Source organism: Piliocolobus tephrosceles, chromosome 1, assembly GCF_002776525.5.
Source record: "Piliocolobus tephrosceles isolate RC106 chromosome 1, ASM277652v3, whole genome shotgun sequence".
Classification (NCBI taxonomy): domain Eukaryota; kingdom Metazoa; phylum Chordata; class Mammalia; order Primates; family Cercopithecidae; genus Piliocolobus; species Piliocolobus tephrosceles.
Genome location: NC_045434.1, coordinates 58,673,607 through 58,690,174, shown reverse-complemented (window position 1 = coordinate 58,690,174; position 16,568 = coordinate 58,673,607). Strand labels below are relative to the sequence as shown.

Sequence of the window (16,568 nt, the reverse complement as noted above, 5' to 3'; positions counted from 1 at the left end):
TTATAATAACCACAGTGCCTGGAATGTAGTAGATGCTCAGTAAATGTTAGTGAAATGAAACAAACTGGGCTATCTGGAGAGCCATGACCAATTTGGAGCCCTCGATTTCAGGGACATTGACCTCTCACAGGCCTCTCCACTAATGATCACCAGAAGGTGTGAAGTTGTTTGGCTCGGAGAAGAGGGGACTTATGGGGACCAGGCCAGGCGTAGTGGCACGCACTTGTAGCCCTAGCTATTCAGGAAACCGAGGTGGGAAGATTGCTTGAGCCTAGGAGGTCTAACCCGCAGGGAGCTGTGATTATGCCACTGCACTCTAGTGACAGAGTGAGACACTATCAAAAAAAAAGGCGGGGACCCATGGAGCTTTGAGTTTACTGTCAACAAAATCCCAATCATGTGATGGCTGTTAAAGTGCTCCTCTCCATTCTGTACGTTTGTAATCGAATTTAAAATATGTATATATTTATTTTACGGAAAAGTCAATGTCATAAATAATGGAAGAGGCTGGGCGCAGTGGCACATGCCTGTAATCCCAGCACTTTGGGAGGCCGAGGCGGGCAGATGACGAGGTCAGGAGTTTGAGACCAGCCTGACCACCATGTTGAAACAAAGTCTCTACTAAAAATACAAAATTTAGCCCTGCGTGGTGCCTGTAATCCCAGCTACTCAGGAGGCGGAGGCAGAAGAATCGCCTGAACCTGGGAGGTGGAGGTTGCAGTGAGCCGAGATTGTGCCTGAGCGACAGAGTGAGACTCCATCTCAAATAAATAAATAAATAAAGGAAGACTGCAAAGAGGAGTGAGGGTCCCTCCAAAAGCTTGGAAATAAAGTAAGCAGATGAATCGAACCCTCCATGGAACTAAAGATTATCAATAAATGTGTCTTGCATGTGAGAATGGTTCATACTAGTCACCTGATTTGGGTGTGTAAGTTGGAGAAGACGCGCTCGGAATGTGACTGTAATTAAAAATAGTTAACTCTATTGTACAGGCTGAAGAGAGAATGTGGGAGAGGGGACATGGAGGAATTCAGAGGGCAAGAATCTGTTGTATAGTCAGCACTGAAGACCTGGTGGGTATAAATATTTTAATAACTAGAGGTTTGCACTCCCATGGGGCAAGGATATTTTTTCTGGTCTCAGCAGGACACAGATAAAATATCCCTTAGCTCTAGCTACCTCCCTTTGTTCTTATTCCATATTTATGATGCAATCTTCTTTGTATTTGGCTTCTGAATAGATTTCGATATAGGAGAGAATTCCCTGGCCTGTGTTTATAACTATTCTTCTCCACTTGGTAGTTAATACTGGCTTATGTATCTGCCTCTTGTGAGGTCAGTTATTTTGACTAAATCACCAGGAATAGTCAGGGTTCTCCAGAGAAACAGAACCAAGAGGATATATACACACACACATATATATATCCTATTGTGTGCAAATATATATATATATATATATCCTTCTGGTTCTGTTTCTCTCTCTATATATGTGTGTGTGTGTGTGTGTGTATATATATATATATGCCAATATATATAATTATTTATTTATTTTTGAGTTGGAGTCTCACTCTGTCGCCCAGGCTGGAGTGCAGTGACGCGATCTTGGCTCACTGCAACCTCCGCCTCCCAGGTTCAAGTGATTCTTCTGCTTCAGCCTTCTGAGTAGCTGGGACTACGGGTGCGCACCACCATGCCTGGCTAATTTTTGTATTTTTAGTAGAGATGGTTTCACCATATTGGCCAGGCTGGTCTGGAACTCCTGACCTCGTGATACACCTGCCTCGGCCTCCCAAAGTGCTGGGATTACAGGCATGAGCCACCGCGCCCAGCCTGTTTATTTATTTATTATGAGTAGTTAGCTCACATGATTATGGAGGTTGAGAAGTCCAATAATCTGTGTCTGCAAGCTGGAGATGGAGGAAAGGCAGTGATGCAGTTCAGTCCAAGTCCAAAGGCCTGAGAACCAGGGGAGCTGATGATGTAAATCTCGGTTTGAGGGCAGGAGAAGGTGAAATGAGATATCCCAGCTCAATAGTGAGGCAGGAAAAGAGGGGCAAATTCTTTCCTCTGCCTTTTCAATGCCAAACCATACTGAGGAGGGCAATCTACATTGCTGAGTCTACCAATTCAAATGCTATTCTCATCTGGAAACATCCTCGTGGACAAACCCAGAACAACATTTAATCTGGACACATATGGCCCACTCAAGTTGACACATCAAATTAACCATCACAGTGATAATGAGTTTCCGAGTTTGCAAAGCTGAAGTCCAGTTTCCAGGTTGTAGTTCTCCAGCTCATTTAATTCCAACAGTACCTATCCTAAAGGAGTTTACTGCTCTGGGAAGCCCTGCTCCAGCGGCCAAACAAACTTTGAGCAAAGAGACTTCTCACTCTTTGCTGTCTTCTAATTGCAACAGATAACAACATTTTTGGCTAGGCAAGGCCCAGGAGGAAGATGTCACATCTCCTCAAAAATAATCACTTCCATTTGGTTACAGGGTGCTAAGTGAAGAAACCTTTTGAAAAGGGTTCAAAAGAAACCTTTTGAAAGGATTAGAAGGATCACTACTCTACTCTCCCCCTAGTGAGTCTTAAATAATTCTGAGGGACTGTGGTGGCCCTCACTGATGGAATGGTCAATGATACAAAGGCATAATAGAAGAAGGCAGTGGAGGTCCTTGGCAGAAAACTCACCATAAAGCTGAGGGGAGTTTGAACTTTGGATTCAATATACCAGTGTATATTCTATTGAAAGTTACTATTCTGGGCTCAAGATAGGACTGCTGCTAGAGCCCCATGTGGTCCAGGTACTCAGTAGATTGAGCTCCCTTGAGCCAGAGGCTGCCGTGGTCTAAGGAACTCCATCCACCAAGTCGTAGGTCATGTACATGGCACCAAATCCACAGTCCCACCTGGTCCATGTCATGCAGAAATTCAGATTGGCATGGATAAGTAAGCCTCCTGTTGGGTTTGGGGTTTTAGTTTGTGACCAGGGCTGATTTGGTAGACAGAGGGATTTTAGCCTAAGTAACATTGGTGGAGGTGAAGGAGGCAATCTCTTGTTTCTTTGCTGCCCCCTTTTTCCTCCCACTGCTTTCCTCTCAGGAAGACATTAGTCTGGGCTGTGTTCTGTCTCGAGCTCTCCTCTGCCCGTTTCTGCTCATCTCAAGAGTGTTGGGCCAGGCCAGTGGCTTGCTCCCAGAGGCAAAGTCTGATGCCTTCTAGGGAAACTGTCAGCATCCCCCAAAAGGAAAGAACCAGTGTGAAAACTTCTGTCTTTCGTGATCTCTTTCAGGACCCTGCCATAGTCATTCCATGTCAGCATATCTATTGATCTTAGTGAGTGCTTAAAATATGTCTGATGCTGTTAAGTACTTTGTGTGCATTATCTTATTTAATATGTTTAATAATTCCATAACTGTGAATTAGGGCTTTTTTAATTTTTAGATTATTTTATTCTTGTTATTATTATTTTTTTGAGACAGTCTTGCTGTGTCACAGGCTGGAGTGCAGTGGCATGATCTTGGTTCACTGCAACCTTTGCCTCCCAGGTTCAAGTGTTCTTGTGCCTCAGCCTCCTGAGTAGCTGGAATTATAGGTGTGTGCCACCAAGCCCGGCTAATTTTTGTTTTTTTTGTTTGTTTGTTTGTTTTGAGACGGAGTCACGCTCTGTCGCCCAGGCTGAAGTGCAGTGGCCATATCTCAGCTCACTGTAAGCTCCGCCTCCCGGGTTTACACCCTTCTCCTGCCTCAGCCTCCCAAGTAGCTGGGACTACAGGCGCCTGCCACCTCGCCCGACTAGTTTTTTGTATTTTTTAGTAGAGACGGGGTTTCACCATGTTAGCCAGGATGGTCTCGATCTCCTGACCTCGTGATCCACCCGTCTCAGCCTCCCAAAGTGCTAGGATTACAGGCTTAAGCCACCGCGCCTGGCCCAATTTTTGTATTTTTACTAGAGACGGGGTTTTGCCATATTGGCCAGGCTGGTTTCAAACTCCTGGCCTCAAGTGATCAGCCCACCTCGGCCTCCCAAAGTGTTGGGATTACAGATGTGAGCCACTGTGCCTGGACAAGGTTTTTTTTTTTTTTTTTTTTTAAGAGATGGGGTCTCACTCTGTTGCCTGGGCTCGTCTTGAACTCGTGGCCTCAAACATTCCTCCTATCTCCTCAGCCTCCCAAAATGTGGGGATTATAAGCATAAGCCATCATGCCCGGTCCAGTTTTTTTTTGTTGTTTTTTGTTTTTGTTTTTGTTTAAGAGACAAGTCTCACTATTTTCCCTAAGCTGGACTCAAACTCCTGGGCTTAAGCAATCCTTCCGCCTCAGCACCCCTAGTTGAGACTCCGGGCACACACCACTGCACCCAGCTTGTAGATGCTCTTAATTTCCTCATTTTCCATTGCCTAAGGCTCAGAGAGGTTAAATAACTTACTTAAAGTCACATATTTCAGATTTGAGCCCCTGTCATTTGACTCCAGAGCCTGTAGTCTTATCTGCTATACTATACTGCCACCCTATATTCCTGAAAATGTGACTTTCCTGGGGTCATTCAGCCCAACTGAGAGCCACCTAAGCATTGATTAAATTGGTTCTGGATCCTCATTCTTCCCCCCTACCCTGCACCACATATTTTGACTGAAGCTTTAAGTCTCTTTTCCTTCTTTTTTCTCCCCATCCCTCTAGCCACAACAGTGCTTGTTTTCCTCTGGGGAATAGACCACGCCAGGGTCCCCTGATATCCAGGATGGATTTGTTTGAGGTGGAATTGGATTCTGAGCTGGAACAACCAATGCTCCCTACAGAGTGGGTGGGGCAGTGGCCTCTCATTGTAGGGGCTGGAGGTGGCTGTACTCCCTGGCCTCTGGGTTCCCAAATCCTCTAGCTCCAGCCATGATGCCTCTCAAGGGAAGACTTTTGGAGTCTGTGAGCAGTCTCAGGGAGCCCTTGGGGCTCCAGGGAGTAAAAAGCTTCTGACTGAGTCATGTCAGAGGAACCAGCGATTTGGAATTGGGAGGCCTGACACAGAGAAGATACCGGGGTTAATGTGTAGAAACCTTTGGTTAGGAGGCATGAGTCCTGCCCTTTACATTTGAAAGCTATGGATTTATTTTTTTGAGTGCCTTCCTGGACCAGAGACCACTGGGCCCAAAAAAGAAAACCACTGAAACCAGATGGTACAGGGCTAACCCTGGGGCTGAAGGTAATGATTTGCTTTTAGGCCCTGACTCCTCCTCAGGGAGCAGTGAATATTTTTGGCAAAAAGTCTGAGAAAGAGTTCTTGGAAACCAGAAAGAGAGTTGCTTTCAGCTGACTGGGAGACTAGAGGTTGGCTGAGGTCCCAGAGCCAGGGACCCAAGATGATGCTTTTTTCTAGGCAACACTGAGGGTGAAGGCCAGCTGACCCAAAGGGGGTACCGAGGGAGGGGGTGAGCATAGGGAGTGCCATGTCCACTCAACGTACCTAACTAAAAGCCCACTCCAGCGCGGCTCAAACCCTTTGTTATGCCCTCTGAGATGACCACCCTGACTCCTCCCCGTAAAATCAATGTGTCTTCCACTGGGTTTTTAACAGTTGTACCTTTCTACAAGACTCCTTGTACCTCTCTACAAGACTCCTTGTACCTCTCTAGCTTGCTTCACTTTGCCTTACAGTGTAGTTATTTTTTTTTTCTTTACTCCATTGAATTTTACATGTTTAAGAGAATAACAATGTTGTAATGACAATGTTGTAGTGCCTGGCAGGATGCTATATAAATAGTAGTATCTGAATAAATGTTTGAATGAATGAATGAATGAATGAGAACCAGGTGAGAGTGTGTGTGTGTGTGTATGTGTGTGTGTATTTAGAGAGTGTTTACTGTTGAGAGAAAGAAAAAGATGAGCAAAAAGGTGGGATGGGAAGAAAAGAACCCAGGACAAGCGTAAATAAATAATTATAGTCAGGTGCGGTGGCTCATGCCTGTAATCCCAGCACTTTGGGAGGCCGAGGCCGGCGGATCACCTGAGGTCGGGAGTTCGAGACCAGCATTACCAACATGGTGAAACCCCATCTCTACTAAAAATACAGAAATTAGCTGGGTGTGGTGGCGCATGCCTGTAATCCTAGCTACTTGAGAGGCTGAGCCAGGAGAATTGTTTGAACCTGGGAGGCAGAGATGGCAGTGAGCCAAGATCACGCCATTGCACTCCATCCTGGGCAATAAGGGTGAAACTCCATTTCAAAATAAATAAATAAATAATTATAATAATTACTAATAAATATGGTGTTTATGATGTACTAAGTCTATCAATGAATGTTTTCATGTGTAGGACCTAATTTAATATTCACAACAATTATACAAGATTGGTATAACAGTTGTCCTTATTTTACAGGTGATGAACTCAAGTCTCAGAAAAGAAGGTAGCTTGCCCAAGTCACATGGCCTGTAAGTAGCAATATGAGGACCAAATGCTGGTCTCTTGGCTTCAAAGGCCCAAGCTCTTCATTGTTAAATCATACTTCTATCCAGTCTTCTCTTGTTGTGTTTTCCCATAGCCCCTGTGCTTGCCTGCCTCCCTCCCTCCCTCCCTCCCTCCCTCCTTCCTTCCTTCCTTCCTTCCTTCCTTCTTTCCTTTCTTTCTTTCCTTTCTTTCTTTCTTTCGATGAGTTTTTGCTCTGTTGTCCAGGCTGGGGTACAGTAGCATGATCACAGCTCACTGCAGCCTCAACCTTCTGACCTCAGGCAATCCTCCCACCTCAGCCCCCTGAGTAGCTGGGACAACAGATGCTCACCACCACATCAGGCTAATTTTTTTTTTTTTTTTTTTTGAGAGATGGGGGTCTCATTATGTTGCCCAGCCTGTTCTTGAACTCCTGGACTCAAGCAATCCTCCTACCTTGGCCTCCCAATGTGCTGGGATTACAGGCACGAGCCACTGCACCTGGCCTGATTTTGTATCTTTAGTTATATCTCTTGCTCTTAGAGCAATGCCTGACATATAACAGGCACTCAATAAATCACTCAATAAATATATACCTACGGACTGACCAATAAATTGGCTATTGACTCTTAAAGTGACAACCCCCAGGTTTCCCTAAAGTCTTCTTCCACTTTTCCCATCAAGTCTGCCTGCCTTCCCTCTGTCCTTCAGTCCCCGCAGTGGGCACCATTCTCCTCTTCAGCCTTAACCTAAAGTTGGACTAGTGGACATTAAATGGCACAGCCAAGTTTTAGTCCCAGACTATCCCTGGACTCAGCAAATGCTGATCAAGTGACTGTCTCTCTCTGGCTTAGGATGGAAAGACGCCAGGAAAGATCGAAGCATCTACCCTGATGGGTTACACCAGAGCTTCTAGAAGGGATTTTGTGGCAGGAGGGAGGGGGGCAGGGGATTGAATGTCTCTGTGACTTGTGCAGGGCAGCATGATGGATGAGCAGTGGAAAGCCCTTCTATGAAACATGCCAGACCTGTTGCAATCGTATCTCTCCCGACGGGCCAGAATTCTGCTTCCCTGAAGACATACTAAATTGTGCTCTGGATTTATATGTGGGTGGTGACCTGCCTCTGTGCTCCCAAAGGAGGTCTGTCTGCAGATGCCCAGCAGAGGAAGAAACAGATGACAACAGGGGGAGGTTTCAACCCTCTTCCCAAGAGCCTTGGAACTTCATGGAAAGTGACAGCCCTTTAAGAGTTTCCCAACTTCTGCAGATCCTTCTCTCTTTCCCAAACAACCTGCCAGTTTTCAGTTTTGATACACAGTGAGGATTTATTCTCTCTCTCTCTCTTTCTCTCCTGCCTAGCTATCTCTATCTCTAACTTTGTCTTTCTGTCTCTCTCTTAAGAAGTGGCCAAAGGACCCTGGAGCCTCTGATGCTCAGCCTTCAAGTCCTCCTTGGCAGAACCTGGGTAGAAAGAAAATGCGTAGGCAGAGGGTTAGGAGTAACAGCTCCTCATCTTGAATCTAGCCTTTCCTGGAGCCGTATACACCTGGGAGTCCCCCAGCACATTACCAAATACTGTAGAAGGAAGTCCATGAAGCACCCATTGACCACAGCCATACATCCACGCGGGGATGGAGTAGTAAAATACGCTCTTGAACGTGCCTGGGTCCGGCACTTCACCGGCCCTCATGGCCTCGTCCCTGCTTGTCTGGCTCTCCGTGGCTGTGATCTGCTTCTGCCAGCCTACGCATTTTTGTATCTTTTTCTCATTGCATGGCCCCTTGTCTTTAAAAGGCTAAACTGCTCTGTACTAAATTTGGTCACGCAGCGCTCCAAGATTCCCTGGAATGTCCTCAAGTTTCAAACAGCTCTGACAGCGAGGTAGGACCGCCCCCAGCTTAGGGATTGGCTTCTCCTCTCTGGGCCCGGCAGTTGTTGGGTCTTATTGGCCGCTGATTAGTCCAGCCGGGGTCCACTAGCCCTGGGCTGCAGGGAGGCTGCTGCTTCCAGTGAACACTTTAGCACCTGTAGCACAGAAGGGCCAAGGAGCTGCAGTCCTCGACCAGCCGGGGGTTTGCTCCTCAGCCCACTCCCTGCATCCAGATCAGCTCACCCCTCTCCCTTCCCTACCCACCAGGACTCTGATAGCCCCTGGCAGCCACAGCCCATTTTGCCAAGATGTCTAGGGTAGCCAAATATCGCCGGCAGGTGAGTGAAGACCCTGACATCGACAGCCTGCTGGAGACGCTGTCTCCCGAGGAGATGGAGGAGTTGGAGAAGGAGCTGGACGTGGTGGACCCAGACGGGAGTGTTCCCGTGGGGCTGCGGCAGAGAAACCAGACAGAGAAACAGTCCACGGGTGTGTACAACCGGGAGGCCATGCTCAACTTCTGTGAAAAGGAGACCAAGAAACTTATGCAGAGGGAGATGTCCATGGATGTGAGTGAGCACAGCCCTGGAGGGGAGGAGGGAGACAGGGGAGGGCTGGAGACCCTGGCTTCATGATTAGGATGCTTCCTTCCTTGGAAGAAATGTTCTTGTTGGCAAAGGATTTTAATGTTTCAGAACTGATGATTATCCACTGAACTAGCAGTACAAATCTCTTATTCCTAATTTCTGTTTTATAAGCAGAAGTTGGATATGTTGGAGGAACACAACATCCCACAAAATCAAATAGTAGAATGGGAGCTGGAAGGTGTCCTTGAAGAGTCCATTGTCAAGTTGACTCCATCCTGGTCCCACAATACCTTTGTTTTTCTCCACTCATTCCATCCTATTGTGAGGAGGCATAAAAAGATAGAGTGATACTTTATGTCTCCTGTCAGCCACCCAAAAAGACAAAGCTAAGCCTTTTTTTTGTGGGAGAAAAACTCATTTTCAAGTCCCACCCCTATGGGCATCTCACGGTACATGGATCATTTCAGGAGGCTTGGGAGTAAATGAGTTTCCCAAAGCAAAGGGAGACAGGGACCAGGAAGGAGTCTGTGCCTGGGAAATGTGGCTTAAAGACCCGATAGCTTCAAATTTATTCCCAGGGAAGATGTTTTTTGTTGTGGTTAGTTGGTTTTTGGTTTGGTTTTGTTTTTGCACTCTCCAGAGAAGCCTCTGGAGGGAGCATGCTCTCTTTTTGGTAAATAACTCTTTTACCAGCTAAGGAGGCCACTCTGCTAGGGGATGAAGATATTCATAGAGGAAGGAAAAGGGGTGACGATTTTGGAAGCATCTGCCCACACCTACGATGGGCTCAAGCACAACTTGCTTTCTGTTTTCCTGAGTTGGCATGGAGGAATTTTTTTTTTTTTTTTGGTCACTTTTGCATTTATATGTGAGTTTTCCTTGGACAAACTAGCCTCCAAAGGAGTATGACTTTGTGGGATCCCTTTGTCCATGGGAAAGAGTGTTGCATAGGAAAATTGTTCAAGTCTTTGTTCTAGTTCTCTTACTGAGCCACATCTCTTGTACATTATCCATTACATGTGAATTCTTGCAAGAAAAAGATCAGTCTCAATTCTTGCTTTTTGTTTTACTTCTATGGAAACTGAGGCACAGAGCTTCAAATGACACGCACATTCTCACAGAGGAACTGAGAATGGGAACATTATCATCTAAAATGCGTGTGGCATGTGTGGCTGGGTATGAAATTGTGTTGACTGCTAGTCACAGAGCATATTGGTGGACACAGCCCTGACTCCTTTAGTGTAGCAATGGGAAAGAAGGGAGGAAGAGGGAAGGGGGTGAGGCAAAGAGGAGCTGGAACTCTGTCTCTGTCCCTACCGCCCCTCCTCCACCACCTATGTTTAAGCCTTGGCCAAGAAGAGGGAGAAGGAGGGAGGAGGGAGAGAAGCCAGGAGGCTCAGGAATTTATTATCCTGTATACACAGTGGTTGCCCCGGATGCAGCTATGATAATGATGAATAAAACCAAAACATTTACAGAAAAAGAGGTAGCACTTACTGTGAGGGCCCCATACCTCAACACAGCTATCAGGAATCATACAGAAAGAAATGAAATGCAGCCAGAGGCTTTGGCACCCCTGGAAATCATTGGCTCTGCTCTTCCCTACTCCCAGTCACAGGCTCTGGGCCCATGACTACCATGTATCCAGTAGCTTCCGGTGCTCAGAAAGGTACTCCTGAGGCTGAAGTCAAACAAAGCAGTCTAATCACAAGCAGGAGTGTAAAGGATTCTCATGTTCCTGGAAATTTCACTATCATAGACTTTTTCTTCAGCCAGTTAATACCGTGACAAGCATCTCCTCCCCTGCCTCACCTCCCTCACCCCTGCCAGGCCCACACTTGGCTCTGTGGACAGAGCCCGAGTCAAGGAATAGAAGTGTGTGTTTGTGTGCACATCCTTGATGTAAAGAGATGCCTTTAGGTCCAGTTTTCCCTTGTGGATGTAGGCTGTTCTGATCCCCTCACTCTTTCTCACCCTGTCCAAGGATGTACATTGGCATAATGGCTGGCTGGAGTTTAGGGTGCATGCTGAACCTGGGCAGAAGTCATCTCTATAAATCTGGGTAAGAATGAACCCTAGAAGGTGGTTTCTTTAGCACCATTAGCAAAATAGTGAATGTGTGGCCAAGAACTTGGATTTCAGTATTAGAAAAACCTCGTTTGAGTAACAGTGTCTCTGTGTAAGTCACAAGTTACCTAATTTAAGTCTCAGTTTCATCACCTACAAAATACGGATAGTAGTACCCATCTCACAGGGTTGTGAATACTAAAAGGGGTACTGCGGTAGAGCACTTAGCACAGAGCTTGGCGTGTCATAAACACTCAATAAAGGCCAGCTATGAAATTATTATTTCATTTGAGTCAAGGAACCCAGAAACTGGTGAAGTGGGCCAAAAGCAAATCTCTACTCCTGCCCAGCTCCTCTCTTCCCTCAGTCTCCTGAGGACTGTGCAAGCCTCACCTGTCAGTTTAATGAGTGGCCCAAGTAAACAAGCAACCCCTGGGTGCTCAGGGTGGGGACCACCAACACTACAGACACAGCACAGTGCTGGGGGCAGGTGGACTCCAGGCTGATGGCCTGGCTGCAGCCCTCACTGATGGTGGCCTTCACTCCCTGTGAAGAACTGAAAAGTGGTTGAAACAGAGAATAAAGCAAGATGATCATTTACTAAGAACCTTCTACATGCCGAGCATGTTCACCTTTTCTTTAAACCTCACAATTCTTGGGAGATGGGTATTTTTATTCCTATTTTTTCTTAGAGAGGTTGAATAACCTTCCCAAAGTCACACAGCTAATTAGTTGAGATCAGTGCTTCTTCCTCTCTGCCATACTAGGGTGCAAAAAAGACAGTAATGTCAGTCCCTGCCCTGAAAAAATTGTAATCTAATTAGATTCTGTACGAAACACACACGTATAGAACCATCAGTGTTACAGAGTAGACCACAAATTCTTATATTGGCTGAAATAATAGTCTTCTGTCAAATGTTCACCTCCTCACCCCCACGAGCAGGAACGTAATTATTAAAACTAAGTGTGGATTAGGGAAAGTAAATCCTGACTAGATATTGGATGCCATTAAGGAATTTCTGTTAATTTCTGTTCATTTCTTTTAAGTGTGATAATGGTGTTGCAGATATACTTTGTAAAGGATTCTTCTCTTTTAGACATAAAAACATAAATGTTTATGGGAAAAATTTATTGGCTTTGGGAATTAGCCTTAAAATAATCTGGATGGGGGTATAGATAGAACAAGATTGGCCACCAGTTGACAATTGTTGAAGCTGGGTGATGAGTCTACATGGGTGTTCATTATATTATTTTTTCTACTTTTGTATGTATGTTCGAAAATTTTCATAATAAAATTAAAAGAAAGAAAGAAAGAAACCAATAGTGGGAGGTCGGCCTTAAGACAGTCTTAAGGTCCGTCTTTTCCCTAGAAGGAGAGCCCCAAGAAACTTGGGGCTCTCTCTCAAGGAGAGCCTCCTGATTGTTTAACCATCTTTTTCATGAATATTCCACCCATGCCTCTTCCAGGTCAACTCCTATTTGTCCTGCCTATCTCAGGCACCACTTCCTTCAGGTAGTCTTCCAGTCAGGCACCTGGTCGGAGCGCTCCAATACCAGTCTGTACGAAAGCCCTTGGGACATCACTTTTGTATCTTGTGTGACTTGGAGGGCAAAATGCAAATTCAGGGCCCAGCACACAGCAGGCCTTCAGCCTCTGTTTTGAGTGAATGTTAGCAGGGGATTGGGGAGGGTAGAGGTGGGACTTGGAAGAATTGACCCCAGCTTCTCTCCCTCCCTTTAAAGGGCCAGACCTGTCAGCCAGTGTAGCTCCGCCCTGATCATCCCGGAACTCTCCTTCAGCCCAGGTAGAAGACAAAGCCCCTGGGCAAGCGTATAGCCAACGGTTCAGTGAACCTCTTGTCCTTGCCTCAGGTTTCAGGAACCAGATCCCAACCGGTCAACTTGTGTGTCCTCTTTCCTTCCCAAGTGGGAAAGAAAATCTCCAGCCTGCCTCCCCCTCCCTTCTCCCTGGTGTTAGCAGGGGCTCGGGATTAGCGCCTGTACTCAGCCAGGGGCAGGGGCAGCTGAGCTGGTGGGGGTGGAGGAAAGCTCTCCCTAGAGGTAAACTTGAGAAGCAAACCCGAAGCACCCCACTAATAGCGGCTGCTGGGCCTGAGCCCTCCTGACCTTCCCCTCCCACTGCCTGCACAGCCTCTGCAGCCCCCTCCCCCGTCGGTTCTAGTTCACAGTTCAGTGTCCAGGGTATCTCTCTACAGGGCTGGGAAGGCCCGAGGTCGGCGGCCTAAACCTCAGAATGCCCTTTGCAGAGGGCTGGGACTTACCAGGAGTGCACTGAGCAGCACGGCTCAACGCTTAAGGAGATTAACCCCAACTGGTACACACCCAAAATAGCCCTGGAGGCTAGGGTGGAGAGGGCAGAAGAGGTGATGGGGGCCTGTTGACCCAGGGAGGGAAAAGCAGGCACCGGAGAGGGCTAGACTCTGTTGAAATCTCTCCCTGAAACTTGAAACTGCCTCTATCCAGAGTTTGAAAAAGCAACTGATTGTTTCTTAAACTAGGTGGTACAATCCACAGGTGTTTGTTTTAAATATTGTTCTTACTCATATGTTTTCTTCTGTATGTATGTAATATTTAAAGAATTTTGAGGGCAGGTGTGGTGGCTAATGCCTGTAATCTCAGCACTTTGAGAGGCTGAGACAGGAGGATCACTTGAGCTTAGGAGCTCAAGACCAGCCTGGGCAACATAGCAAGACCCCATCTCTAAAAAGTTAAAAATTAGATTAAAAAAAAAAGAATTTTACCAGCCTGGCCAACATGGTGCAACCCCATCTCTACTAATAATACAAAAAAAATGGCCGGGTGTGGTGGCTCACACCTGTAATCCCAGCACTTTGGGAGACTGAAGCAAGCAGATCACCTGAGGCCGGGAGTTCAAGACCAGCCTGACCAACATGGAGAAACCCCTTCTCTACTAAAAATACAAAATTAGCCAGGCGTGGCGGCGCATGTCTGTAATCCCAGCTACTCAGGAGGCTGAGGTAGGAGAATCGCTTGAACCCGGGAGGTGGAGGTTACAGTGAGCCGAGATCGCACCATTGCACTCCAGCCTGGGCAACAAGAGCAAAACTCTGTCTCAGAAAAAAAAAAATGCCAAGCGTGGTGGCGCATGCCTGTAGTCCAGCTACTTGGGAGGCTGAGGCAGGAGAATCACTTGAACCTGGGAGGCAGAGGTTGCAGTGAGCTGAGATTGAGCCACTGCTCTCCAGCCTGGCTGACAGGGTCAAAAAAAAAGTCCATCTCAAAAAAAATAAAAATAAAAAGAATTTTGAGCAAGTGAGGCATTAGTGCCTGCTCTCCCCCTCAGTGCTGCCCTCTGGGTGCCTGCCTTCTCCTTACTGGGACAGTAGGTATAAGAGCTTGGCTGGGCTGTGTGCGATGGCTCACGTCTGTAATCCCAGTGCTTTGGGAGGCCGAGGCGGGCAGATCAAGAGATCAAGTGATCGAGACCAGCCTGGCCAACATGGTAAAACCCCGTCTCTACTAAAAATACAAAAATTAGCTGGATGTGTTGGCACATGCCTGTAGTCCCAGCTACTCAGGAGGCTGAGGCAGGAGAATCCCTTGAACCCAGGAGGTGGAGGTTGCAGTGAGCCGAGATCGTGCCACTGTACTCCAGCCTAGCAACAGAGCAAAACTCTGTGTCAAAAAAAAAAAAAAAAAAAAGAGCTCGGGTGGATGGAAACTGCAAGAGGGAGGCAGGACAGATAGACAGGACCAAGGATCACTTGTAAAATAAGATGACTCACCAGTGAGAGCGGGATAAGGATGGTTGAGAGGTGGGATCTGAGTCCCATGAACCAAGTGGAGGTTGCTCCCAGCATCAGAGAAGGCTGGAGGCTTCAGGGATTCCGGGAGCTTCATGGTCCCCAGGCTGGGACAAGAAGGTGAGGTCAAAGCCCTGGTCTTATCTGTCTATCCTCCTTCAGTCTCTCTTTCTCCCCTCCAGGAGGCTTTAGAGTATCCTTGTCAGACCGTATCTACAGCTGGTCCCACAGTGTGCAGAGCCCGCATGAATCTCACCGAGAGATAGGCAATCTATACACGTGTGTATAAACACACACACACACACACACACACACACACACACAGAGCAGGAACAGAGGAACAACACACAGCAGCATGCATGGGGGACAGGAGAGGCGACGCTGATATTTACATGCCTACCAAGTTGGATAAATAGGAATATCCTGAGCCATAGAATGCAGGCCTTTCCAGATCAGGCCCTTCCTTATTTATTGGACCACTTTTGTATAACCAGCAAAAGAGCTGTGGTCTCCATTCGGTTCATCAGTTCCCCCAACGGCTTGTTAGTGTTTGGGTGGTATGGTGAGACAGAAAGTCCATGGGTGTCTGGAATCAGATAGGTCCAGGTTTGAATTCTGCTCCTACCCCTTACTGATCCAGTGACCTGGAATAAGTTACCCAAGGAAGATAGAACATTAACTTGATTGAGTGCCTTCTGGTGCCAAAGGCTTTATCAATGCTATCTCATTAACATAGCTTCTTGAGGCCCAATTACTTTACCTGTCAAGTGGGGATGATACAATCACCCTTGAAGGGTTATAGTGAAGATTAAATAGGATGAGGCATTAAAAGTGTTTGGCACATCATGAGAGACCTTCATTCCTCACTCTTCAGAGTTTGTACCCGTGTATCTGCCAAATCGACATTATTTTATCTCTCATGAAGTTAAAAAAAAAAAATCAAAACAAAACCAGTGGGAGTGAAGGAATGACAAAGAGAGAGGGGAAGGGGAGGAAGGAAAGCAGGGAGGCAGGGCTTATGTAATTACTCGCTGCCTGGCCCCAGCCGCCTGATTTCTATGAGCCTCTGCCGAATTTATTTGATATCTCAGGCTCAGGGGCCCAAACTGAGTTTCTGGGTTGGAAAAAGGCAGAGTGAAAGGAGATTAGGAGAAGCTTTCAAGGTGGATTCTCCTTGTCTGCAGGCTTCCACCCCAGCACAAGCTCAGAAAAGCCAAGGCTGCTTTGGGAGAACTTGGTTTCAGCTGTCCCTGGGGCCCACTGCAGAAAGGACAAGCCGGGTTGTCGGGATGCTGTTTACAAACAGCTAGGAATAGAAGCACCTCCTGTTCCCACACCCCTCCACCACCCTCTCCTGGACGGCCCTCAGGCGCCTTCCGATTGTTACTTCAATCGGCCTTCCTTCCAAATCAAGCCAGCAGGGCTGGCAGGACCCCTGCCCCCAAGCCTGGCAAGTGAAAGGTGCTACATCCTCGGGCAGAAATTCCCAGATAAGCTCTGAGTGCAGAATATATGAGTCTAGTGGTTAGAATAGTGTCCTCGGGCCAGCTAGACCTGGGTGCAGATCCTGCTCTGCTGGTTGCTGGCTGTATGACCCAAACAAGCGACTTCACCTCTTGGAGCCTGAGTTTCCTCACCTATAAAATGGAAATTACGGCCGGGCACGGTGTCTCATGCCTGTAATCCCAGCACTTTGGGAGGCCGAGGCAGGCGGATCACCTGAGGTTGGGAGTTCAAGATCAGCCTGACCACCATGGAGAAACCCCGTCTCTACTAAAAATACAAAATTAGCCTGGTGTGGTGGCACGCACCTGTAATCCCAGCTACTTGGGAGG

At 47.0% G+C, this 16,568-nt stretch overlaps 1 protein-coding gene across 1 annotated transcript in view; it reads left to right on the top strand.

The window, feature by feature from the left end:
• Positions 1–668: 668 nt before the first annotated feature.
• The window catches only part of LMOD1 (leiomodin 1), a 57,750-nt gene continuing 41,850 nt past the window's right edge, over positions 669–16,568 (top strand). The window contains exons 1-4 of the mRNA XM_023186961.2: positions 669–832; positions 994–1,074; positions 6,375–6,427; positions 7,400–8,863. Coding sequence (XP_023042729.1) covers positions 8,603–8,863 — 261 coding nt within the window. The 5' untranslated portion in view covers positions 669–832; positions 994–1,074; positions 6,375–6,427; positions 7,400–8,602. The remainder of the gene's footprint in view (positions 833–993; positions 1,075–6,374; positions 6,428–7,399; positions 8,864–16,568) is intronic.